This window comes from Onychomys torridus, chromosome 1 (genome assembly GCF_903995425.1).
Source record: "Onychomys torridus chromosome 1, mOncTor1.1, whole genome shotgun sequence".
NCBI classification, from domain to species: domain Eukaryota; kingdom Metazoa; phylum Chordata; class Mammalia; order Rodentia; family Cricetidae; genus Onychomys; species Onychomys torridus.
This window is the reverse complement of record NC_050443.1, coordinates 42,222,570-42,249,083: the sequence shown is the minus strand read 5'-3', so window position 1 is coordinate 42,249,083 and position 26,514 is coordinate 42,222,570. Positions and strand designations below refer to the sequence as shown.

At 44.1% G+C, this 26,514-nt stretch overlaps 1 protein-coding gene across 1 annotated transcript in view; it reads right to left on the bottom strand.

The window, feature by feature from the left end:
* Positions 1-26,514, bottom strand: part of Atp10a (ATPase phospholipid transporting 10A (putative)) — a 168,318-nt gene that overhangs the window by 50,278 nt on the left and 91,526 nt on the right. Inside the window, 1 exon segment of the mRNA XM_036191110.1 lies at positions 1,598-1,683. Within this exon segment, the coding sequence (XP_036047003.1) occupies positions 1,598-1,683 (86 nt within the window).

Sequence of the window (26,514 nt, the reverse complement as noted above, 5' to 3'; positions counted from 1 at the left end):
CAGGGAAGGTATGGAAAGTGGCTGATGAAAGATTCAGTCTTCTTTAACATGAACCTACACCTACAGCAGGCAATGAATATATCTGTGAGTGCTGTGTCACTCAGATGCCTCCTTTAGACTCAGCAAGAGGCAAAGGGAACAGAGCCCAGGGGTTAGGACAAAAGCCTTTGTGAAAGGAGCCAACCTCTATTCTTTCTTTATTGAGTTGGCAACATGAAATTACCCCATGGAAAGAAAGCACACAGAACGTGTTCCTTAGAGATTGCCTTCACCTCCTTTAGCATTACTGAACGTCAAGACTCCTTACGCACCTGGTACCTGCTCTTGCAGCTGACTGGCCTGGAAATTCAACCTGGGTGGTGCTGCAGGTTGAACTACTAGCAGCTGGTTAATCAGGCCAGAAGAAAATGGGCTAGAAGACCAGAAAACACACAGCAGACTGGGTGTGTGGTAGTTGAGCATGAACACTTCCCTTTAGGAGTTTAACCTCACTGGTTTTTAAAGAGGTGATCTAACTACTTTCAAGTTCTGATCATCAGGGCAAGTCCAGTGAGTGGCTGCTTCATCTCCAGGTCACAAATGTTCTTCACATTTTACTATAAAGCTTTTGCTACTACACCACAGTGTCCCTGTGAGTCTGGGTTGGGTGTAGGCTGTAGTGCTGGATACTATCAGCAAGTCAGGGACTTGCACAGAATTCTTAGAGACAATGCTCATTTTCAGGAGTCCATTTATGAGGGGAAACCGCTCTGGACAGTGCCATCACACGGGTGCCCAAGGAGCTAAGTCTGTGAGTGCTGCTCTCACAGAAAGGGTCCACTTGCAGCATGCGATGGTAGCCTGAACCTAGTGTTCTTTGATCCTTACCACCCGCTTCCTTCTGCAGGAAACCATTTCTCACAGCTCCACCATGCAGTTCAGCCATTGCATGTACATGCTGCTCTCACCCACTGCTTTCCCCACACTAGCAACATTGCTATGATCAGGAACATTTCCAAACAAAACATAAGAGCAGACCGAATGGCATAGTGACCTCCTGTGCTCCACGTACCAATGACCTGGCTTCAACAAGTATCACAGCTCATGGGCCATTTATCTACCTTTGGTCTTTCTGCTTAGGAACAAAGAAGGAAGCTGAGCTACTGCACACACCAATCTCTTTTATCCTAATTAGAAGAAATAAACATGAAGGCAATAACTTACTGCTTTCAGTACACTGGCTGGGACCAGAGCACAGCAAGTACTCAATAAAGGGTTGCAATGGCTGAATGACCAAGATGGAATACATTCTACCCAGGCTCTTTCTGCATGGCCTCTGGCCTCTGACTTCCATTGTTTTGAGGCCATGTGTAACAGCCATAAGCCTCTTGTCCCTTGTCATGCTCCTCAATCTCTCAGAGGGAAAAATCAGACACTCCTTTATAATCCAGTGCTTTTGACAAGTTCCCACTGACCTTACAAACTAGTTCCAAGATCAGCCCAAAGCAATGTATGTGGCAAAGAATATCTAAGAGCATGTTATTAATCTGTGTTTCTGTGTGTGCCCGTGTTTTAATGAAAGAAAAATAAGAAAACTTTCAAAATGCAAGATACTCACATGCAGCCACGAAACCGACTCAGGTCATTGTTTGGCTTCTCACACTCAATTACGCTGGTGAACGTCAAAGGATTGAATTCAGAGACCTGAAATAATAGCACATACACATTAGAGCATGGTTCTTAACCTTTCTAATACTGGGACCCTTTAATACAGTTCTTCATGTTGTGGTGATGCCGCAACCATAAAATTACATTTGGTGTTACTTCATAATTGCAAGTTTGCTACTGTTATGATGCTTAATGACAATATCTCTGTTTTCTAATGGTCTTAAGTAACCCCTGTGAAAGGGTCATTTGATCCCCAAGGGGATAATGACCAACAGATTGAGAACTGCTGCATTAGAGAAATCTAAGCTCTGGTCATTGTGGTCTAAAGGCTCTTGTCCATCTGTCTGGAACTCACGGCAGAGCAACCATCATAGATTCTGGCTATGAGTCTCTGCAGGATGCCATATTCTAGTACTTAATGCATGCTGTCTTATTTTTATAATGAACAATAACTAACTGTTTTAACTAGTGGACTTGTTTTGATTAGTGAGATGAAATGATTAGTTAGTTCTAATGCAAAATTAAAGACTGAGATAATAGCAAAGGTGGCACCAGCTAAGGAAAAGGGATAAGTGGGGTTTCTTGACACACATAAGCTCCTTTCTATGTCTCCATAGCAATTTAAAGAAGCAATTTCTCTTTGAACATAGGAATTTATGCTAAAATCCCATTTCCTTGATGTTCTTTAAAGAGTCTTCATTGACCTATGCTGGAAAGAATTTAAATAGCCAAATATGTGAGCCCACAGTTCAGCAACTGCATTATGATTCTGCTCAAAAAGAAATGACAGTTCACTGTAAAGGAGATATTTAGATGGATGTAACGATGTCTGGCTCCTTTCAAGGGGTCAGAAGGAGAGGAAGGGACAAGACAATAAAGGAGAAAAATGGAGTAAACAAGCCTTAAAGAACCCAGTAAAACCAAGGAATTTTTTTTTTCTTTTCTTTCTTTTCTTAAAATCAGCCTTCTGGTCAGGTTTATTAGATTTTCTCTGTCAAGTGTCACAAAACAATAAACCATTGAGCTGTTTTTGCTCTCGTATATCAAGGAAAAAGCAGGCTGAGACATCACAGGTTACAGCTCCTGTTGGCATCAGTCCAGATAACTTGTATTTTATCACAACAATGTATCTCCCTGCACACAATATAGCCTAGAGGCAGCCACTCAGAAGTCACACCTTACAGTTTCCCAATGTGTCCTGTGTACATTAAGGAGGACTCACCTGGCAATACTAGCCACAGTACAACAGCTGATTTTGAAATACTTAAATTTTTATTCATTTTGCAATGCTGGGGCTTGAACCTCTGGCATTGCATGTGCTCCAAGGGTGTTCTGACACTGAGCCCTGCCTCCAGTCATTAGAATGCCTTCTACAAAGGCTTTTCTTAAAGTCTCTTAGTTACTATAAGTCTCTCTCCTTGACCGAAATAGCCTTGCATTCCATTTGAGGAGTGGGGCTCTGCTTCAGTGTCCAGTGTTTATTTAAAGCTGCGTGAATTATCTTAAAACCCATGGATTGCTTTTTCCATAGCAAACAGTGGCAGATACAGCATACAAGATGGCCAGGAAGGGAGTGGCCTCTGCAAAATGCCAGGATGATTTCTGGCATACAAGGAAGGTATGACTTAAAACATTCCATCTCTGTTTATTATTCATTCTCACTAAGAAAAAATATGATATGCACAGCTTGGAAACAGTAGGATACTCCATCCCTCGGGCTTCATCACGGCATCTGTAATGTTCTGCCCCAGCTGTGTTCCTTGGGAAACATGCATGCCCAGGGCACAGATGTCTGGCTTCATTTGGAACTGAGGAAGACTTTTAGAACTGGAGAAACCTTCAGAATCTGTTACAGGCTGAACTGTACTTCTCTATTGCACAGAATGCCTATGTTGGGGTCATAACCTCCAAGAATATAGAATGTGCTTGTGTTTAGAGACAGTACCTTTAGAGAATTAATTAAGCTAAAATGAGGTCATGAGGATAGGGCTAATCCAACAGAACTGTTGTCCTTATAATGAGAAGCAGGTATGATATAGGCACATGTGGTGAGGGTAGGAAGGGTAGCCATGAGTCTACAGGGAGAAGACGGCCAAGAGAGAGGTCTTAGAAGACAGCAAACTGCTGGTACTTTCAACTCAGACTTTCGGTTTCCAAAATAAGTGTGTGTTGGTTCAATCCTTAGTCTGTGGCAGCCTCACCAAACCACACTAAAGCCACTTCCAGTTTCTCATTTAAAATGTTTCACCCTGGAGATTGAGCTCAATGGCAGGGCACCTGCCTGGCCTCTGTGAGACCCTAGCATGCCTATCTAGCCTATGAGAAAATCTAGGCAATTGTCCAGCCTCTGAGACCCTATGTGCCTATGCAGCCAGCAGATGAGTATGTAGGTATTTTTGCCTGGATCTACAGCTTTTGCTTTTAGTTTTTAATTAGTTTTGTTTGCTTTTAATTTTGTTCTAGGGAGTGAGCCCAAAGCCTTGATTACACTAATCACCTGCTTTGTCCAGAGCCACACTCACAGCCAGGGAAAATTAATTTTGAAAGTCCCATCATCTAACATCAAGGTCATCATGATCAACCCAGAAGTAAGTGATAACACACAAATGTCAGGTGTTGTGCCATGTGCAGCGCTCTTTCAGAACTCTGCTGAGGGAGAAGTTTTTAAAAGTATATTTTATTTTTAGTTATGTGTCTGTGTGGGTGTGTACTCAGGAGTACAGATACCTTCTCATGCCAGAAGAGAGCTTCAGATCTCTTGGAGTTAGAGTTACAGCCTAATGTGGGTGTTGAGAACTGGACTTGGGTCTTCTGCAAGAGCAGTGCATGCTGTAAACTGCTAAGCCATCTCTCCAGGCCCCTCAGTTTTTTACACTACTTAGAGTTTGTGATCCTTAAGTGTGGTGACAAAGGTCACAGAGGCCTTGCAGTAACTGAAGCTGCCTTGGCTTCTGAGGCACTTAATTTTGTCTGAGATGGATACTCGTGGAACACTGATGCTGCCATAACATGAGACCACGCTACATCTGAATCACCAGAAGCTGTGCAGTAGATTCTATAGCATTTCCCTAAAGGAAGGATGCTACTTTGATGGTGGCTTGCTGCTGTGGATATTGCTCTGTATAAATAAAATGCTGATTGGCCAGTAGTCAGGCAGGAAGTATAGGCAGGACAAGAGAGAAGAGAATTCTGGGAGGTGGAAGGCTGGGTGAGAGGGAACTGCCAGCTTCAGCCATGGCAAAGGAGATGTGAGGTACTGGTAAGCCACAAGCCACGTGGCAAAGTATAGATTAATAGAAATGGGCTGAATATAAGAGTAAGAGCTAGACAATGGTAGGCCTGAGCTAATGGCCAAACAGTTTAAATAATATAAGCATCTGTGTGTTTATTTTATAAGTGGGTTTTAGAACAGGGCTCGAGCACAGGCTGGAGAGAAGGTCTCCAGCTACAAATGGTGCCCAACAGCTTGAGTTTCCACCTTAAACCTGAGAATATTTAATAAGCAATTCAAAACAGAGCTAAAAACAGCTTCCTAGTTTTCTCTCTCAAGTTGGCAGGTTCCTGGCCGGTGCATTTGACCAGCCGTGTGGCGGAAATGAGGCGTCTACAAGCAGCACATTACGCTGCGTGGTGGATTTAGTCTTTGCTAGTACAAAAAATAAAAGAATAAAAAAAAAATAAAAATAAAGAGGTTTCTGGGCTACACACTGCGTTGATAAAAGCCTAGAAGCACTGTTTCTGAGAGTTGATGGTGGCTCCCAGTAAACGTACCACCGCCATATTGGGAAGCTGAGGTGGGCGGAGCCAGTAGCCAAAGCTGCTACTTTAGCCCTAGTAATGCTGCAGTTTAAAACAGTAGATTAATAATAAGACAGATTCAGATGGAACAAGACTTTAAATGCTTTACAATGTGTGTAAAAATGTATGTAGGCTTAAAGAGAGAGAAAATATATATGCAGTTATATAAACAGATAGTTTTTAAAAATAAAGTCTTTAAAGAGACATTAAAGGTAGTATGAAAAATAAGCCACATAAAGATGGATATTATACAGAGAATCTGGATTGTGTCGTCTTTGGGATTTTTAACTAAAGAGAGATATTTGATTGTAAAGGCAGCAGAGTTAAGCCAATCTGTATATTTTAAAGACATCTTGACTTCAAAATTTGGATATAAGGATATGTTGCTTTGGAAAAATCTCCGCTTTTGTTTCCATAGAAAGCCAGAGGCTATGGCTTTGTCCCAGATTAAGATACATCAGGTTTGACCAGCCAAGACCCCCAGAAAGGTCTCCAATGAAACCATGGCCCTGATGATCCAACATCCAAAACAGTTTCAAGGCAACTGGCTCAGAGGTTTACCCTCACGGACTACTCCATAATCCTAAAATTTTCTTTATGTCCCCATAAAATACAGCGCCCCCCTCCAGCAGGAAGTAGTAAGAAAAACTACGCCCAAATTCCCAGCTAGCTTTGGAGATGGAATTGGCTCACTCCTTCTCGAAACCCAGGCATATTGTTTAAAAAAAAAAAAAAAAAAGGTTAAGAGATGCTTGTGTCCCAAATCAGAAGAGCCCTCTGGTGTGGGACAGAGAAAAACCAATATTTTTATTTAAAACAAATTGATTATAAATGCGATCTCTTTCTAAAGAAGAAAAGGGGATATGATATTAGATATGATAGGATGAAAGGGTAGATTATTGAATCTACTTTTAAAGAGCAACTTGTTTAAAATATTTTACATTGCACTGGATTTTAGTTTATTGATACAAACTTAAAGTTAATTTTGTTATACTGTGTGTATATTTCTACTCTTTTTAAGGTATTATGTTTGTACAGCTCATTTAAAATTGTAATTGATAATTTAAAAATAGATTAATAATTAGTCATCTATGATAATCATACTCATAGCCATGTTAGTTAAGTCTTCTAGGTATACATAGATATATTTCAGATAGACAGGTAATTTTCAAATACTTCAAAGACCTACAGAATATGGCATTTAAAATATTTTTAAAAATTTAGACTTTCTGGATAGTGAGACATGTCTGCTCCTCACAGCACTGACTTACTTCAGAGAGGAGGATGGGCATTGAAGACACTCCATTATAGTTTATCTTCTTCTTGGCAAAAATAGCCATTTGGGCAAGAAACTGTTCTTGCCTGGACTGCTTGATCGACTGGACATGCAGGACCCATAGAAAGGTGACCACTAAACTTTGCTTGACAAAATGGTCCTTCAGGTTCCTGCTTTGCAGAGGAAACTGCCAGACATTCTACAGGACACTGAGAAAAGTGACTGAGAGACTCTAGACCTGTGGGCTGAAGACAGATGCCCCAACTTTACATCCTTCTCCCATTTTTCAGGTAATATATCCTTCTGAGGTCTTTGATCTAGTTGAAGACTAGAGATAGCTATAATTTTCCTTAGTTATTATAAAAGATAAGTTAGATATGAAACCTTAGACTCATGAATATAGGATAGATAGAATAATTTTGCCAAAACAATTAGACTAGACATTGTAACTGTAATTCTTGCTTGATAATTGTTTTGTTATATGTAATTTTGCTGTGTAAAAGTTAAAACCTTCCTTAAAAAAAGGGGAGAGGGAAGTGCTGTGAATATCGCTCAGTATAAATAAAATGCTAATTGGCCAGTAGCCAGGCAGGACAAGAGAGAAGAGAATTCTGGGAGGTGGAAGGCTGAGTGAGAGGGAACTGCCAGCCACTGCCATGACAAGCGAGATGTGAGGTACTGGTAAGCCACAAGCCACGTGGCAAAGTATAGATTAATAGAAATGGGCTGAATATAAGAGTAAGAGCTAGACAATGGTAGGCCTGAGCTAATGGCCAAGCAGTTTAAATAATATTAGCATATGTGTGTTTATTTTATAAGTGGGTTGTCGGACTAACAGGGCTTGGCATGGGCTGGAGAGAAGGTCTCCAGCTACAGCTTGCTATTACAGAAGCAGTAATATCTACAAGAGTGATGCTCACATATACAGACCAGCCTTGGATCGAAGCTGCGGCCTTCAGCAGTTGGGTGATATTCTGGGATTAAGTGTAGCTGACTACAGGGAGAGATCCCCCCACTGTATAGCATTTGCTATGTATCTTGCTCCAAGCATCTATTGTTCTTCAGCTAGCTCCGAGGTTTCAATACATCAAAAAATACAGGTGGGCCTTATTAGTTGGGAAGGAAGAGGCAGCATGGTGATGCAGCTGAGAGCCTGCCAGCCCTTCTCATGAACTTGCAATTCTGCAAACTGTATGAGCCTTGGGAGCAAAGACACCCAAAGCCCCAAAGCAGGGTATCCTCCTAATACTCCATCCACCTCCCCACAGGTAGAACAGGTGTCTGTTTCAGATGCCTTGGCCCCTCTCATCCACACAAGGAGGCACACCACTTCAGGCATTACTCCAGGAATTAGTTGAATGAATTCTTCTATTTACAGATGTGAATCTGTTACCAGCCTTGCAGTAGAAATGGTGGGAGTGTGTGTGTGTGTGTGTGTGTGTGTGTGTGTGTGTGTGTGTGTGTGTGTATCTCTGGCTCCATTCACACACAGTCAACCAACCACAGCCAAGACAGAACTGAAAATATACAGGAAAAAACTACACTTGGATAATCCTTTTCTGCCACAACATAGCATAACCATTTATATAATGCTTACACTTTAAGACTTATAAGTTACCTAGAGACGATTTGAAGTATTCAGCAGGAGCTATATATGCACTATGTAAATGTGTGCTATTTCTCACAAGGGACATGAGCACCTGCAGAATTTTTTAACCTCAGGGTGAGGCTGGGGAACCTTGGAACTAATTCCCCACAGGCACCAAAGTAAGAAGGCATTTCACACTTGCATTAATCAAATTACTCATAACAATTCAATTAAAGCAAAGAAAATTTCCTTCATCTTACAAGAGTAGCCATGGCGTCTGGAAAGACATTTCCAGTTCATGGAAGTCTAATAGGCCAGTCTATGGTTTCAGCTTATGAGGTAAGTGGACCACACAGGTGCACATGTGGGCTTCTGCTATTGCGTTGCCTACAGGAAGCCTGTCTAACTCCCAGGTAGAATGGAGAATGAGGTCTTCTGTCATGGTCTTTTCATGACATTGGCCCTGCAGGGCCTGATAAGAGGACATGCTGTGAGCAACACCACTTTTGAGCTAGCCAGAGCCATGCCTATCTCTGCATAGGTACATGGAAACCCTTCCAACTGCTGCATCTGGACCCTATCCTAAAAACACCCTCCGTGTCATCTGTCAAATACTCCTAGGCCAAAAGGAATTCCGGGTTCTCCCTCCACCACCAGTCTTAATGCCACCTCTGGACATCAGTCCCAAAATGTTCTCTCCTGGTATAGTGCCTCTGCCTGACTTTCTGTATTATTAGGTTTTACCACTTGCCACAGGCTTAGGCCAGGCTAGCCTGAATACAGAATTTTTCTGCTATCTTGTAGAAACCAAACTACCTTCCAACACAGTGGCAAGGCTCTGCCAGAGTCACTGTCCTGACCATCTGCCAGGCCCTCATTCCTGCCCCAGGGATAAGGATAGCCCCGCTGAGGTTCAAGTCTGCCTGTGTTGCCTTCTTTGCCCTCCCTCTACTAAATGGCTAGCCTCGGCACTCAGGATGCTGTCTTTTAAGAAGGCCCTAATAGTATCCTGAAGATAGCAGGCAAGGGCCATGTTTGGAGCTTGCACAACACTCCCCAACCCAGGAATACACACGGAGAGACACGGAGACACCGTCAGCCTCCTGCTTCACTGGGAAAGGCTGAGAAGACCTGCGTCTCCTTCCCTAGACTGCAGGTCCCCTGAGAACAGGAACTCCGTACACTGTGAGCTGATGCTCAGACATGGTCAAGAGGTAATGCCTGCTTATTCTAGAAAGAACTCATGTACCGTACACTTCTGCCTTTACTTTATGTGGGGCTCAGGGGGGTCAGTGAGCTAGAACCCCTGTTGACTGCTGTTTGCAAACAGAAGACGGGCTTCACCTGGCACCATGTTAGGTATGAGTGCTAAGAGGCTATGAGAGCTTCCCCAGAGTTCCAAATATCAGTCTTTTCTTTTACAAGACCAAGCATGTTTCATCTCACAAAAATGTAAAATGATTTCTCCGCAGCCTCTAATCTTGCTCTGTATCTCTTGACAGTGTGTGAAAACTACAGAACTAATTTAGGCGAGCATTTTAATCCAAACTGATGGAGTAATTACCCCCACTCTAGTTCTGCACTTGGAATCCAATCTGTGCTCCACACAAGCCTAGCAGTGTTGTGGGAATTCACAGGAGGCCAGTGGTCCAATACAGATGAGTGAGTGAACTTCTCTGCCAGCATTGTTTTGACAAGTCAAAATCTTCAACTTGTTAGGGAAGTCGTCAGTCCAGGCCGCTGTGTACCTCTGGCATGCAGTGGGGGTTCAAGCCCATTTGATAAATGAGTACATGTTCAAATGGCATATATTTTGCTGGGCGTAGACTACTTCAAACATAAGGGGGAAAAAAGTCAATGATCATTCTCCAGCTCACAGGTTAAGTGTTTACAATAATAGTTTATGCCCAAATACAAATATTAAAAAGGACCCATTTAGATTTAATGTACAGTTGTTGGGATCATGCTATGTATACACTCACACATAAGTAGGTTGGCACAGCAATCTAACAAAGCCAGCAGGTAACCTGATATACGCCAGTTCTGTGCGCATCTCACTATTTCCTGTCATTGTTTCCAGGGTAACAAAGCAGAGACTACGAGAACAGCTCAGGACACCCATGGTGTCCAGCTTCAGGAACAACTTCACACATGTCCATAGCATAGGTAGCTTCCATGAAGGCCAAAGCTTCTCTGGTAAGTATTGGGGAAGGCAGTCTGAGCTGTTACACATTTCTCTTCTAACTGCAAATTTTCTTGGCATAAACCCAAGCATTAGAGACTAAAGGGCCATTTCTTTGAGAGTAGAAAGCCAGCCTTTCCCTCCCTAATTCGGCTCTGAGTGTGTAAGAGCCTTTCCCTCCCCTCTCCTCCCACCTTTTCATCCTTTGTTCCCTTGCCTCCTGGCTGGTTCACAGCCCAGAACCCTAGAAGCTTCATTTAGATGGTGGCAAAATTCAAAAGGCTCCGAGTGCTGTGCTTGAGCCTGAATTCTCAAAATCAAAACCTTTCTTTCCCTCTTGGCCACAACTACTTCATGCTGCTTTAGTGGGCCAGTCATCAGCCGAACCCCACATTACCTTTTATCAAATATGTTTAAGTGCATCGAAGGCTGACTGTGCTTTTAGAAAGCAGGTAATGCATGCTGCTTCACAGGGCACTGAAATGAGGGCTGTTCTTTAAGACAGCTAGCTTGAAAGAGGCTGTACTTATTCCAACATGGTGCCACCCCAGGATGCATGCTGCAGCAGTGACGCTGCAGAGCTAATCTGCACAGCCAGGGCACAAGTCCAGGCTCTACTTTGGTGTCTGTCTCACAGCCACCAACTACTTTGTGCCTTTTCCGTCGCTAACACTGGAGAAGTGACATGAGCCCTCGCTGGGAGCTGGGTGTCTCAGAGACCACTGAGCACACAGCCTGCTGAGAGAAAAGGCCGTCCTGCTGGGATGGGCCTGATGAACACCTATGGTTTTTGTTTTGTTTTCTTTTGAATGAGACCGTGAAAAACTGTACCCAAGAGAATAAGTGAACTGAAAGTACAATTTCCAGCACGGAGACAGAGAGACAGATACCTTGAAGTAGAAAACAGCTCAGGCCGTGGGTTTACTCATAAGAAAGCAATAGGAGGATTCCTCTTGCATGCTTTCTGAGGAAAATTAGCATGAGGAATACAAAGTGAAGGCCAGCTAAGGCATTCTTATCCTCACCCGGAGAATGATTGCATGACTAAATGTCAGCTGGAATGTGACACTCTAAACAGACTAGCTCCTCCATCAAATTCAAGACAGATTAGTACTGCAGGCCTGGGCCATGGAGAGCAGAGCTCCAGCTCCACACAAGGACATGCTGGGACAGAGTGCTAAAGTCACATATCCCAAAGACCAACGTTAACAAAAGGTGAAGAGGCATCAAGCCAGGACCCACAAAAGGCAGAGACTCAAGAGCTGAGGTCTGGGCTTTCCAGGGACCCTTTATCTGAGAGGTTTACAAATTATGAACGTAGAGGATAAAACCTTGAATAAGACTAGCAGAACAAATGCTATAGCCTAGGGGGCTGGTATTCACTTTTTCTGTCAGTGTAACAAATAACCAGACTGGACCCCAGAAAACGACCAAATCTAGGACCTTGATGCTCTGCAGGCTGAAGTAAAGACACAGGCTCTAAGGCAGAGGAGGTTCCGGCAGAGAATCCATTCTAGATTTTTTTCCAGCTTCAAGCCGCCACCATCCCTGGTTACTGGCCTCGACGCATTTTCAAATCAGCACTGAGAAGCTTGAAACTTTCTCGTGTGCTGTCACTTTGATAACACGTTCCTTTCTCCTGTGTGGCTACACTGTGTTCACAAGGATCATCTGGGACCATCTCTGCATCCTGGAGGAAGCTGACCGATCATTTAATCTCATTCTCAACCTCTATTTTTCCTGTCATCAACTTGATATATTAAAAGGTTCAGAGGACTGGGATGTGGACATCTTTGTGAACTCCTATCGTGCCTGGACCTATAAAGAGAAGGAACTGATGAATAGCCATGGTTTTCAGGAGGCCATGAAGAACTACACCCCCAGAGAATGAGGGAACTGAAAGGAAGATTGCCAGCATGGACCGCACCACAGGCACCTTACAGCATTGAGTTAACTTAGTGCAAATTGCTACCCAGCTGAGAGTCAACTGGGAAGCCAGGAGAATCTCAAACCGGGCCTGGAGAGATGGCTGAGGGGTTAAGAGCACTGGCTGCTCTTCCAGGGATCCTGAGTTCAATTCCCAGCAACCACATGGTGGCTCACAACCATCTGTAATGAGATCTGGCGCCCTCTTCTGGCTTGCAGGTATACATGCAGACAGAGCACTGTATACATAATAAATAAATAAATCTCCCCCCAACCCCCAAAAAAGAAATCTCAAATCTAAATTCGGATTATGGTGATTCCACATAGTTAGAGCACCTGGAAAGAGCAGAGTCCCTTCCCAAGTAGATAAATAAACATGCTCACATATGTACATACATGCATGTTGTCCAAGTCCTCAAATTATTGTAGAAATCAAACTTCCAAATACAACTCAGAGGCATAATCAAAGATAAGAGTCAAAAATAAGAGTACAGAAAAGTAGATAAACCAACACACACACACACACACACACACACACACACACACACACACACACACACAAAATCAGTGAAAACTGAGATAGAAACAGGAACATGACACTTTCAAATAAGCTCATTTGCTATGTTCATCTTTATCAATGCTAGCTCCTCCATCAAATTCAACATGATAAAATTGAAATTTCAGAAGTGCCAGAAGCTAAAATGTGGCCAAGCAGTTTGAGAGTTCCCAAGTTCCAATTTAAAACGCTGAGGATGAAGCATGACGATTATCAGGCACAGGAGATGCAACATTGAATAAAGATAAATGGACGAGACTGTTCCCAGGCAGATGACAGCAAAATGCAGAAGGCCAGTCAGGTCTGCAGCTCATGCCTGTGCCTCCAGGATACACGGTTAAAAATGGGAGTAGCCATTGAAACTAGGAACAGCACTTTGAGACTCCATCTCAAAATAGTAATAAAACAACAAAATCCTGAGAACCAAGGAAAAGAAACCAAATAACCAGAAAGGAAGCAGGGCTGGGGACATGGCTCAGTGGACAAAGTCACCTGCAGCCCAGGCCTGGGAACCCAAGCTCGATCCCTGAAGCCGACGGCAAGGTGGAGCAAGAAAACAGCTCCAAAAGTCATCCTTGGGTTTCCACACATGTGCTGTGACACACATCATTCACACGTAGTAATAATAATAATAATACATAAACATACAAAAGGTCTGAGAAAAGTTGCTACTGTGGTTCATGACCAAAAAATACTAAACAAAGGTGTTGAGAGCTAAGACACTGACAGGGGATCCACAAAATGGTGACTGTGGGTCGTGAGGGTGTCTTGAGTGGACTAGTGATGGCAGTTCAGGGGCTTGCAGACACTTTCGACCACAGGCATGAATGTGCGGGCTCAGAACAGGAAAATAAGAGGAGTTAGAGCATTCTTGCATGTCTGGGAGAGTACAGAAGTAAATCCACACTGATGCTGGGCAAGGGTGAAGCCGGTAATCTGTAGTGTAAGCATGAAAATTGAAGAAAGAATGGTAAAGGAAGAGAAAATGCATCAGGCAGGACAAACAGAGGTTGCACACGCCTCTCCCCATGTAAAACAAGCAAACGAAAATGAAACCTATCAGTAATAAAGGACTGGAGAGGTGGCTCAACAGATAAAAGAGCTTGCTGCACTTGTGGGAGACCCCAGTTCAACTCCCAGCACCTACTTGGCAGATCTGCAACCACAAATAGTTTCAGGGGATGGGGAAAAAAAAAGAGTATTCCACCAAATGCTGCCAGGTCAACTGAGTTTCCACATGTGAAAGAATATTTACCCCACACTCAGGAGGCAGAGGCATAGATCACTATAAATTCAAGGCCATCCAGATATGCAATGAGTTCTGGACCAGCCAGTTCTACACAGTGAGACCCTATCTCAAACAAAAGAAATCAAAGAACTGGGGAGATGACCTTGTCTCAAAAATAATAATAATAATAATAATAATAATAATAATAATAATAATAATATGCAGAGTGATTTAGGAGATACACCGTATTTACCTCTAGCGCACACAGGCATATACACCAGCATGAACACACACCTATACTACACACAAAAACAAAAACAATGCATTTGGAGCCTTACATCACGCACACATAACAAATAATCCAATGTGGATCAGTGACCTAGAACCATAGAACTATTAGTAGAACAGATGTTGAATATTCCTGAAGTATGTTATGATGGTCTTTAAAATATAATAGCAAATGCACAAACAACAAATGGGCAAAAGAACTTTGTAAATAATAAGAACCCTGGTACATGAAGAGATGTTGTCATTAGAATGAAGAGAATTGTTCAGGACAATATCTGGGGGTAGCCTTCAGAAGACTATAGTCATATGTCTGGTGAGAATTTAATGTGAGAATAGACAAATAAAACCAAAACAAAAAAACGTCAATGAAAACCTGAATGCTCATATCTTTAACTCTAGCACTGAGAAGGTAGGAAGACAGCCGTAAACTCAAGACCAGTCTGGTAACATTGTCAGTTACAGACTATTGCAAGCTGCATAATGAAACCCTGCTTTTAAAAAAAAAAATTAAAAAGCAAACCAAGTAAAGAATTGGAATGAGCAAATAGACAAAAATCAACTGGATGTATCCAGCATTGGGAAAATAAAAATCACTGATGAAATCTCTTATCCATGAGAACAGCTACCATAAGAGTAAAGTCAGTGTCAGCAAGGATGTGGAGGAACTGGAGCTTCTGGGCATCACAAATGAGAGTAAACAGGGAGTTGTTAAAGGCTGAACATAGGACCACAGGTGACTTAGCTGTTCCACTCTTTGTTAAGCCAAAAGTTATTGAAACGAGGAACTCAAAAAGATGTCTGTACACCAGCAATCATTGTAGCACCATTAAGAATAGCTAAAGGGGTAGGTGGTGGTGACATACTCCTTTCATCCCAGCAGAGGCAAAGGCAGGCAGATCTCTGAGTTTGAGGCCAGCCTAGTCTACAGAATGAGTTCCAGGGAAGCCAGGGATCTGCAGAAAAACCTTGTCTCCAAAAAAACAAACAAAAAAAGAATAGGCAACTATCAAGAGGATACAGGAAACAAAATGTGTATATTCATGTAACAGAATGCTGCTTGAGAATACTGTCCTAAGTGGAACACGGGAGATTGAAAAAGCTAAGCCAACCCTCTTTCCTATCATTCTGTTTATCCCAGGTAAATGTATAGGGACAGAAGCAGGTAGATTACCAGGGATTAGAGGATGGTGAAACAGACCGTTGCTTTTTAAAACTTACTAGTACAATATGTTTTAGGAAAAAAAATGTGGTAACACTGCACAATATCTTGAAGGAAATTTTCATCATTAAACTGTACATTTAAAATGACAGTGTCACAAATCATACATTATCTATGACACCACAATTCAAGCAGACACACTGATGGACCATTTCTCCTTGCCAAGTACATAAGTATTGAGTGAAAAAAAGCCAGGCCCAAAATTTACAAAGTGCATTTCTAACTCTCTAGAATACCCTTAACAGTCTCACGTGACCGAAAAAAGACTAACGGCTTGGGGACTCAGGAAGGAGTGGGAGAGCGTTTCACCTCACTTTAGGGTGATGAGTGTCTGGCCGCTATGGGGTTCCCCACTTTTGCAGAGGCTCATGCATGCACTTGCACACTTTCACTCTGGGTAGTCTGCTATGTATCAACCTCACCACAATAAAACAGGTTTAAAGATAAGAACTTGAAACTAGTGGTGTGTGTGTGTGTGTGTGTGACCTAGTGATACACTAGTTTTCCTTTTATTTTAGCGAGAAATTCTTACTAGGAAATTAAAAGGGCTGGCTAAAAGGAGTGACGCTGCCATCTGACTGATGGAGGCTAGCTTCATCTTAGGGAGATTGTGTTTATAAGAACACAGTTTCTTTTCAATTCCACGTAGTGCACAGTGCTGAAAAATTATCTGCTTAGAGTCCTGGTTTACTTCCCCAAAGTTTAAACTACATGTGTATATAAGTCTTGAACTAAATTATTTTCAGTGGAACTAGGTATCTTTTTTTAACTCTAGTTATAACATCTGATTGTTAGGTTCAGAATATTAGCAACTGGTAAAGCTGACTTATTCCAGGTGACAGCAGATGGCTAGGTTAGAGTTTGAGGACAACACACTTCACTTCCAGGACCCACGTCTGGAACACTCCATCTTTCCCTATTCCTGAACTGTATAATCAAAGACCCATATCCTCCTTCAGTCTGCTTTCATTGACTCATCCTTCCTCCCAAGCCATGTAAACTCCCCATCTTCCAGTCTTTGTCTGTTTAGTTCTCATTCTGTCCTTAGAAACATCCATAATACACAACACCTAGCTGACAACTATTGATAACTCTACTGCTTTTTTACTGAGCAAAAGCAATGCCCCTGTTGATTGCAAACACCACACACTGGGTAAGAGACTGGAAAGTCCTACATCATAGCACCCACATCTGATGAGAACCTTCTTACTACTTCATAATATGCTATAGGACATTATGTGGGAAAACTTTCACTATGGGCAGTCTGCTTTGTATCAACCACACCTCAATAAAACAGCTTTAAAGATAAGAACTAGGAACTGAAACTCCCTCTTCTTATAAAGCCCCTAATGTCACATGGGGGCTTCCACCTTACAACCTCATCTAGTTCTGATTACTTCCTAGAGGCCCCACCTCCAAATAGCATCAATATATCAAACTGGTCAGGTTTTTCAGCAGAACATTCTGGAGTGATAATCAACTACAGCACACTGTACCATAATCTGCCTCCGATCCTGAGGACAGCACAGGAAGCACGTTGTACATACAAGGCAACTGGGCCGCAGAGAACATGTAACTGGACCCACTTAGGGACAAGCAGGAAGGTAACGCTCCCCCGACCCCCACCCCTCACCGCTCTCCCACCCGGTTCATCACTCTGCTTCCTTGTGTTTTTCAGACCCTGCAGTGTCCCATTTGGGAAGTTCAGGAAGAGGGCTCACTATCTGGGCTGGTGTCTTCAGACACTCTTCTGCACCTTTCAGCCACAGCCCACACAACACACCCTGCTAAGATCAGCACTGGAGCCAAGCAGGTGATGGTGGCCTTTCCTGCACCAGATGATTAAAACAGAGCTCACCTGGCTAGTCACACTCATTCTTGCCAAATTCCTAACCCTTGTGAGGATTAAAATGAGCAAATGAAAGCTCTTTGTTACCAGGGGATCAGAATCAACTCCACACAGTCTAGGCTCTCACTGCTTCCAAGGTTCCCATGCATTTTCTATGGGGTGAGAGTGGTCCTGGCTTGATCCTCAGGACAGGGGTATTTTAGTCCTGTTGAACACAGAGCTAACAGGGAGCTCCCCTATACACCTACATCCATCATGTAAACTCCACTGAATCATCTAGACCAAAGCAGAAGAAAAAGTAGGAAACCAAGGCACAAGAAGGAGGCAAGCTTGAGGCCTACTGTGTTCAGAGACAAAGACAGAGGTCTGCTTGGTCCAGATTCTTAGCACTGGGGTGCTGACTGTCCCAGTCCCCTGGTCACGCCGGTGTACAAGTAGGATCTGCTAAGGTGTTCCTGATGGGAACCATTGCCAGCACATCCACCCAAGAGGCTATAAAGGGGAAGTGCACACACCTGGTGTCAGCCCAATTATCAGGGAGGGAGCAGGAACTGGGGTGGGGGGCAGGATTTCTGCTGACACTTATTCTAAACCTTATCCTTAAATCCTTCTCCTTTTTACCTTCATAATGAACATAAAAGATGGCAAATTACAAGTGTTCAGTTTGGACTTCTTTTTATACTGGGAAATTAGCATATATATTATGATTATATCTTGAGGGGGGACCCAAGTCTAAACATGAAGTTCATTACATTTCATATAGCCTAAATGTACTTTTGTAAAAGTTTTAAAAATAGTTCGGTTCAAAAAACAAAAATTTCATGAAATGTGATTTTCTACTCATGGTGTTAGTGACATCACCAAAAAGTTTTGGATTCTGGAGAATTTTGGATTTTCCTAGGGATTCTCAAGCTGTACACTAGTGTTTTCACCTATAAACCAGTAAGGAGGTTGGGCATGCATGTCAGTGGTCCAGTTTGTCTCCTGTATGTAAGGACCTGGGTGAGATTCCAAGAATGACAGAAAATTCATAAATGGCTTAACCTAACATGCACAATCAAATTTATAAGGAAATAAACACATTCGTTGCAACCCAACCCACATTCAAGCACTGTTCCCAGATTGGGATACATGACAGAAAAGTCTGGACACCACTGCTTAACCGTGAGGGCAAAGGGCAAAACAACCAGAAAAACCCAACTGGAACCTCAGGGCTTTCACGTGCCAGTCCTCTGACTGGCAGCAAATTGATTCTTCGTCCCTGGCTCTGAGGCTGAGCATGCCGTGTAGGAGGCTGAAGTCCTTCAATGGGGTGAGTACTCACAGGATGTTGATAAGTCAAGTCCTGATAAGAGTTACAGAGAAGACAAGTTCTTGTGGAAGGCCCAGCCCACATAAGGGCATATACAAGCAGAACGTGGGTGGGTGGGGCTTACTAGGACCCAGGGGCAGTTTCTGGGAAAGAGGTACCTGGACCTTCCTTCAGTGACAGAGGACCTGATAAGGTGTCCAAACTAGCAAGATTCAATCCCTACCTTGAGCACAAGAGCTCAGTGCTACCAGAGCCCTCGGTGTTGCTAACACACTTGATAGCACTCTGGCTCTTTCTCCTGAAAAAGTGCTCAGTCACCCTCTCGCAGCCACTCACAGCATTGCAGTAGCACCAGGAGCTCAATCCAGACCCAAGGTAGCTGAGTTGGGGTAAACTGTCCACTAGACAGAGATGGGGCTCTGACTGCCGTGTCTGTGCAGGATTATCTTGATTAACTGAAGTCAGGAGACCTGCCTACTGGGACTGGCACCGTTCCCAAGGCAGTAGATCCAGGGTGATTAAAGAATGGAGAATGTGAACTGAGCACTAGCATGCACACATGCATTGATTTCTTCTGACTGGAGACCTAATACGACTTCCCTGTCAGGATGGATTGACTTGGAACTATGAGCTGAATAAATGTCTCCTTCAGTTTCTTTTGCCGGAATATTTTATCACAGCAATAGGAAAAGAGGATCATCTCCCATCCCAGAGAATTCTAGTGCCTTCCTACAGAAGGACTGGATACATTTGTTATATTGTAACATTGGGGCCTGGGTTCAACTGAAACCTTCACCTTCTGGAGTCTGAGTCTATCCTTTCCTGAGGAAGCTAGACCTGTGAATGTGGGATGAGGAAAGGAACATGCCTTTGGCTGTGTCTCTCTCACAAGTGGACATTATAGCCATTATATTCCCCCCCACTTTTTGTTTGTTTGTTTTGGTTTTGGTTTTTCGAGACAGGGTTTCTCTGTGTAGTCTTGGTGTCTGTCCTGGAACTCGCTCTGTAGACCAGGCTGGCCTCGAACTCATAGAGATCCACCTGGCTCTGCCTCCCAAGTGCCAGAATTAAAGGCGTGCACCACCACTGCCTGGCAGACATTATATTCTGGCGTGTTGGCTGCATTGTTAAATAGAGCCAAGTCTCAAGCTCTCACACCTGCAGGCTGCTCCAGGCAAACTCAGAGCCAGGTGGTGAGCACATAGTGATCACAGAGGTTGGAAGGTTGTGGCGAGAGGGGCACAGCTGCACACTCATTCTGTTTCTTCCGACCTCACACCATCCACTGCCTTTTTCCATACAATACGGTAGAGGAGGGCGGGAGGGGCCTCGGGAGACCTTGTCTGTTCACGCCAAAAGTCCTGGATCAGGAAGACAAGAACTGACTTGGTCACAATCTCAGAGCCATGTTGTAGCCAGGCTTCAGCCCCACCCACTAGGCTTGCTGCCTAGCTCCAATTCCTCCTAGTCAGTGCGCCATCCTGCCCCTTTTCACTGCTGAGCCATTTAGGGACAGGGTGGAAGGACTGGTGGGATCACAGTGGCCCTCTGAAGGCATCTGAGGCAGAATGGTCCTTCTACTAGGACCCTCAGCTAGAGTTACAGAAGTCCTCCTCCCCTTTAACTTCTCAGAGTGTCTCCAGGAAAAACACCACTGGACACCAGTGACATGCAGGTGAGGGTTAACCGCATAAGTGCACTTGAGTGGACACCCAAGTCAGACACTGCCGCTGTGTGCGCCAGTCCTCTCTAAGGAAACTGGATGGAATGTTGGCTCCAGGCCAGTGACCAGGACACAGCAGCACAGCAAAAACTGATTCTGCACCATCAGCTGTGAGATGATTCACCCCAGCAAGCAGGCTCCTCTGACTTCATAGAATATAGTCAGACAGCAATGAGCTCTTCCTACATGGATCAATTAATAAGATACATGAATAAATCACCCCTAAAGACGCTTGTATAGAAAGACAACTTTGAAAACGTATTTATACAAAGCTTTTCCAAAGCACGTTTTTGTAAAAGATGATTTAGGGGTTGTGTATGTGTGTGTGTGTGTGTGTGTGTGTGTGTGTGTGTGTGTGTGTGTGTGTTTTAACAAAAGTGTCTAAGTGAATAATGGAAAGAGCAGGAAGGCAAGGATAGAGGGGTTGCTATTTGGTGGAACCCACTTCTGTCAAGATGACCCTCACTGCAAAGATTCTGTCCCGCCCTATGCACAAGAGCCAAGACACTCTTGGATTCTTCCTAAGCAACGGTGGGTCCAGTGTGGTTCAACCATCTCCTCCTCAGGAATCCTACTGAGCAGGGACCCACAGCCCTGGTCGGGACTCACTCAGTACCTGGATTTTCGGGATTCTGTTTTTGCTCCTAGAATGGAGTCCCTTTGTCTCAAGCACCACAACCTGCCCCACACAGCCAGTGATGTTTGCTGACAGGGCAGATTCTTCTTTACATTTCTGTCACTTCACCTGCACGTACCGATTCATTCTCCTTGCAGCAGTCAGTGGGCAGGTCCTTTGAAAAACAGCCTTTCCATGACAGGAGTGCTCAATGCTCGCAGGTACCATGTTAAGGGTGGGAGGCAAAAACATGACACCCCCATTTTGCAGGTATTAAAACAGAGGCCCAGAGAGATTAAAACACAGCTGGTGTAGGGAGACAGGTCTCACGCGTTACTATGATGGCTAAACCAGCCCACCTGTCTCCAAGTGCCATTCAGCCAGGCTCCTCCTTAAGCTCTGCCAACACCATGCTCTTCAGTGAACTCACAGGAAGAGGCAGAAAGACAGACAGACAGGGGCCACAGAAGATGTAACATTACATGCACATCATAAAGGCTGGGGCTGCAGCAGCTTCCAGTCCACTGACCCAACTCCTCTGTCCTGAAACAAGGGGTTTTCTTCGACAGCTCTGAAAAGGGGAGTCGAGTGCCCAGTGCTAGGCCCTGAAGGCACAGACATTCCCTCTGCCCACAAGGAAACCCTGTGGTGTAAAGGGTAGGCCAGGAGCCCAAAGCCCTTTGCTTCCTGCTCTTCTGGTCTCAGCAATATAAGGAGGTGTTGGTCAGAACCAGGTCTGCCTAACAACTCAGGTTTCATACCTCAAGAAAAAAAGGGTTTGCCCTTTGGTTTTTGTTTTTGCAGTTTCCAAAGTGTTCCATGAATCTGAGAGAGGGAAGAAGCCTCTTGGAGCTACATGTGGATACTCTGGCCTGCTTCCAGAGGCTTCTACTTGACACCACCCTCCTCTGTTCTATCACTCCTCAGGCTAGCTAGAGATGAACGGTGGGAAGTGAAACACCCAGCAGGGGTCATCATCCACACCATGGCCACACCTCTACTGGTGACCTGGCATATTACAGCCCTAAGAGCAGCAACGCATATCATTGCTCACTGTGAGGCCCAGGTACTTAGCATCCTGGTCTGCCCAACTGACACCTACATCCACCGTTCCTGAATGTGTAGTGTGCTGGGAACAGGCCACATGGTGCACCTCAATCATTCAACCCCCTTCAAGTTCAGGGGGTTCCCTTATGGCTCCTGCCCCATGAGGTAACCTTGTTTTACAGATGACTCTGTTTACCTTAACAGGAGGATACACAGAGGCCCACTTCCCACATCCATCAGGGAAGCAGACTCCCTGAATCCAGGCCTCACTCTTCTGCAACCCTGGAGCTCACTAGGTGTGCTCAACTGCATAAGGCTCACACTGCCTCTGCCAAAGCACTGAAGCACAGCCAGGTTGGGGACCAGAACCATAACTGAGCGAGGCACCAAGTCACAATGCATTGACCATAGAAAACATTTTAGAAATAACCTAGTGAAACTCCTTCGACAAATCAGTGGCCCCTAAGTGAGCCCCTGATGTGTGTGTTGTGTTTGTGTGTAAAGATATGTACATGCACAGACAGACACTTGGCTCTTCCTGAATTCTTGGCATGCACAGCTCCCTTAGACAGGCTGTTCTGCTCTGCAGCGTATTGCAGTCAGATTTGTTCATAGTAATCAAATCACCTTCCACCTGCTCTGGTCTAGAGAGTCGTTCCTCTACTTCACCAGAGAGCTCTTTCCACTGAAGCTCTTGAGCCAGAGTTCCAAGGTCAGGGCTATTAACTGAGCATGACAGTCTGGCAGCAGCTGCTGCAAAGCATGGACTGACTGCAGAAACTCAGACTGCATGGCATGATGTAGCACTCTTGAGATGGCAACTGAGGAGCCCAGCCAGGCTCTCTGTGTTCAAAGTGCAGGACAGAAATGGCAAATGTGTATGTATAAAGAAATAACACAGAGAACAAGCAGAAAGCACATGTGGCGGAGAGTCTTTGAAGCCTCCAAGTTTACTATGTGACTAAGCCTGGGCTTGCTATGTGACTAACAAGTGCCACTTAACCTCTGTAAACCTAGCCCCTTGCTTGTAAGACAAGGAAACAACCACAAACAGGCTCAGGAATGGACGCTTTAGAACCCGGAACACAACGCACCTCACAGCAGTGCATGGAAGGTCTATTACTGTTGACTTATAAAGAGCTAGAGGGCTCCTACATATAGTCAAGGAGCTCCCTGGGTCAGACATGTTCTGATCACACTAGCAGTAGCTGGTGTGTACCAGCAAACAGTGACCACTATTACAGGCAAGGTGACTCTGAACACAAGAGGGTTAAGTGGGACTCCACATGCAGAAGCTAGCCTGATTGTGAAGTGACCAGGCCATTAATAGAATGTTGTCAGTCAAGAAACAGCCGAGTTTAGAGTAAACACTAAACTCTTCCCAGCTGCTCATGCCACAGTTAACTGTGGACATTGGATGAATGGTATAATCAGAGGAAATTTGTTCCTTTTGTTTAAAACAATGCTCATGTTTCCTAATGCTCTTATTTCACAAATCTGGGCTTATAAACACAGGCTTATGACTGGGCAGTGGGGCCTACGCCACAGATGTGCCCACTCCTTGAGCCCAGCAGCACCTTGCCTACCTCCAATACCAGGTCAGGAGTCTACTGACTCTCAGCAGATCTTTGCTATTTTTTCATTAACCGTGGGAACAAAGCAAACCAACACATGGCTCTTTTTATGATGTAAAACAAACATCAACTAGGAAAACACAAGGTATCTCTTCCGATGGAAATTCATTTTCCTTCAAGGGAATTCTACAATCAATAGCAGATTTTAGCCAGGGTTTGAAAGGCTTTCTCTCACCATTTCTACAGAAAATATGTGATGAAAAAGAGTGTCTGTCCTGGCTACTAATAGCTTTACTTATACATCTGACACACACACACGTGTATATACATGTATACACACACACACATATATATACATGTGTACACACACACATATATATATGTACATGTACACACACACACACATATATATATACATGTACACACACACACACACACACACACACACACACACCAGAAGTTCTGAAAGTTGCCCTGCAGTAAAATCCTGGTTCCTCCTGATGCCCTGTCATTACGGATTTTGGAAATAGTACCATACACTGACAATCAGCTTCCTGGGAACCTGCAGACATCTATGACTATGCCAAGACTCTCCTCTAAGACTACTGAAATTTCCAGCCAGAAACTCATCAAGAAAAAGAACTTTCCTCCTCTGAGAGCAGAGCAAACTGGAACCAGCTCTAAGAGTTTACAGGAATGACCAGCGTAAATGATGAAGAGTAAAGTTCTCTGTCAAAATGCACTGCGACAGTTGAGTTCCGCCCCTTTCAAATTCCTATGCAGAACTTATAACCATGATATGGAACAAGGCTTTGACGATGTGAATGAGATAAAATGAAGTGTTAGAACAGGCCCAGACCCACTGTGACTGTTGTCCTTATACGGAGAGGACATGAGGTCACAGAGGAAAGACCCCATGAAGACACAGTGAGGACGTGGCTACTCACAAGCAAAAGATCCAATCCTACCAAGTATGGATTCTGATCCCTGACTTCCTGTCTCCAAAGCTGTGAAAAAGAAATTTGGGTTTAAGTTCCAGAATGGGTGACTCTTGCTTTTAGTTGTCTAAGCAAATACGTGTAGGAGATTTCAGCCACTCCACCCAAGGCTACAGCTGGGACAGCTCTTAGAGCCTGCAGCTGACAGATGTCAGCAGATGTCTTCACTCCCGGGCTCCTCCAGACTGAAACTGAAAAGGAGCAGAGATGACTGAGCAGTGCTAGGCCCTGAGGCCTGGAAGCTGTACGAGCCCAGAGGGTCATCGACACCTTACATCTATGCATTTGCCTCTAGAGATTATGGCTTCCTGTTTTGGGTTTGTTTGGGATTCCTATGTGTGCAAACATGTGTCTCTATGTCTGTATGTGGTTCTTTGCTTTTTCTTCAGGTCGTTTTCTTCTGTTTGTTTTATCCTATCCAAATTTGTTTGTTTTTGTTTTAGTTTATTGTATTTTAGTATTGTTTTTGTTTTAGTTTATTGTATTTTAGTATTGTTTTTGTTTTAGTTTATTGTATTTTAGTATTGTTTTTGTTTTAGCTTATTGTATTTTAGTATTGTTCTGTAGTTTCCTGGGTTTTTTTCTACAAAGAGACAGAAAGGGTGTGGGTCTGGGTGAGAGGGGAAGTGGGAAGGAACTGGAAGGAACAGGAGGAGGGGAACCATAATTAGAATATATTACATGAAAAATGTATTTTCTATCTTCTTTTTTATAATTACATTTTATTTTTAATAAATTTATTTAATTATTTATTTTTATGTCCCAGCCCCAGCTCCCGCCCCACTCCTCTCCTCCCATTCCCGCCACAACCTCCTCTGCTCCCACCCTCCAATCAACTCTTCCTGCATTTCTCTTTAGGAAAAAGGGCAGGTCTCCCATGAGTATCAACAAAACATGGCATATCAAGCTGCAGCAAGACTAAGCACCTCCTCATGCATCGAGGCTGGGCAAGGCGACCTAGTATGAAAAGTAGGGTCCCAAAAGCCTGTAAAAGGGTCGGAGATAGCCCTTATTCCCATCGCAGGAGTCCCACAAGAGGACCAAGCTGCACAACTGCAAACACATATGCAGAGAGCCTAGGTCAGTGCCATGCAGTCTCCCTGGGCTGTCAGATCAGTCTCTGCAAGTCGCCATGAGCTCAGGCTAGTTGGCTCTGTGAGCTTTCCTGTGGTGTCCTTTACCCCTCTGGCTCCCACAATCCCCTCTCCTCCTCTTCTGCAGGATTCCCCTAAATCTATTTTCTTATACTGAAAAAGGGTGCAGCACACAGTGGGTGAAGGGAGTAGAGCTGGCACTGCTAGAGGGCGAAGGCCTCCTGCCGCTTCACAAGAAGATGCCACAGTGTAGACAGTAAGTATCCCCTGAACGTGACCAGCTTGGTCTCCTGCACTGTGCCATTGGGTCCTGATAGCATCTCTAAGACTCCAGGCCAGTGGGATGGAGTTAGGTCATGAGGGAACAGTAGGACTATCAACCCCTTCCTCTCCTCTTTCCTTCCTGGCCACAGGTGAGTGGTTTTGTTCAGTCTGTGCTGCCACATCTGCTGAACCACCGCTGCACTGCCACCTGCCGAGCTCTGAACCAAAATAGGTCACTTTGTCTCATCAGTTGGTTATCTGAGACATTTGTTCTAGTGAGAGAAAAGGAGCCCAGGCCAGCCTCAGACTCACTATGTAACTGAGGATGG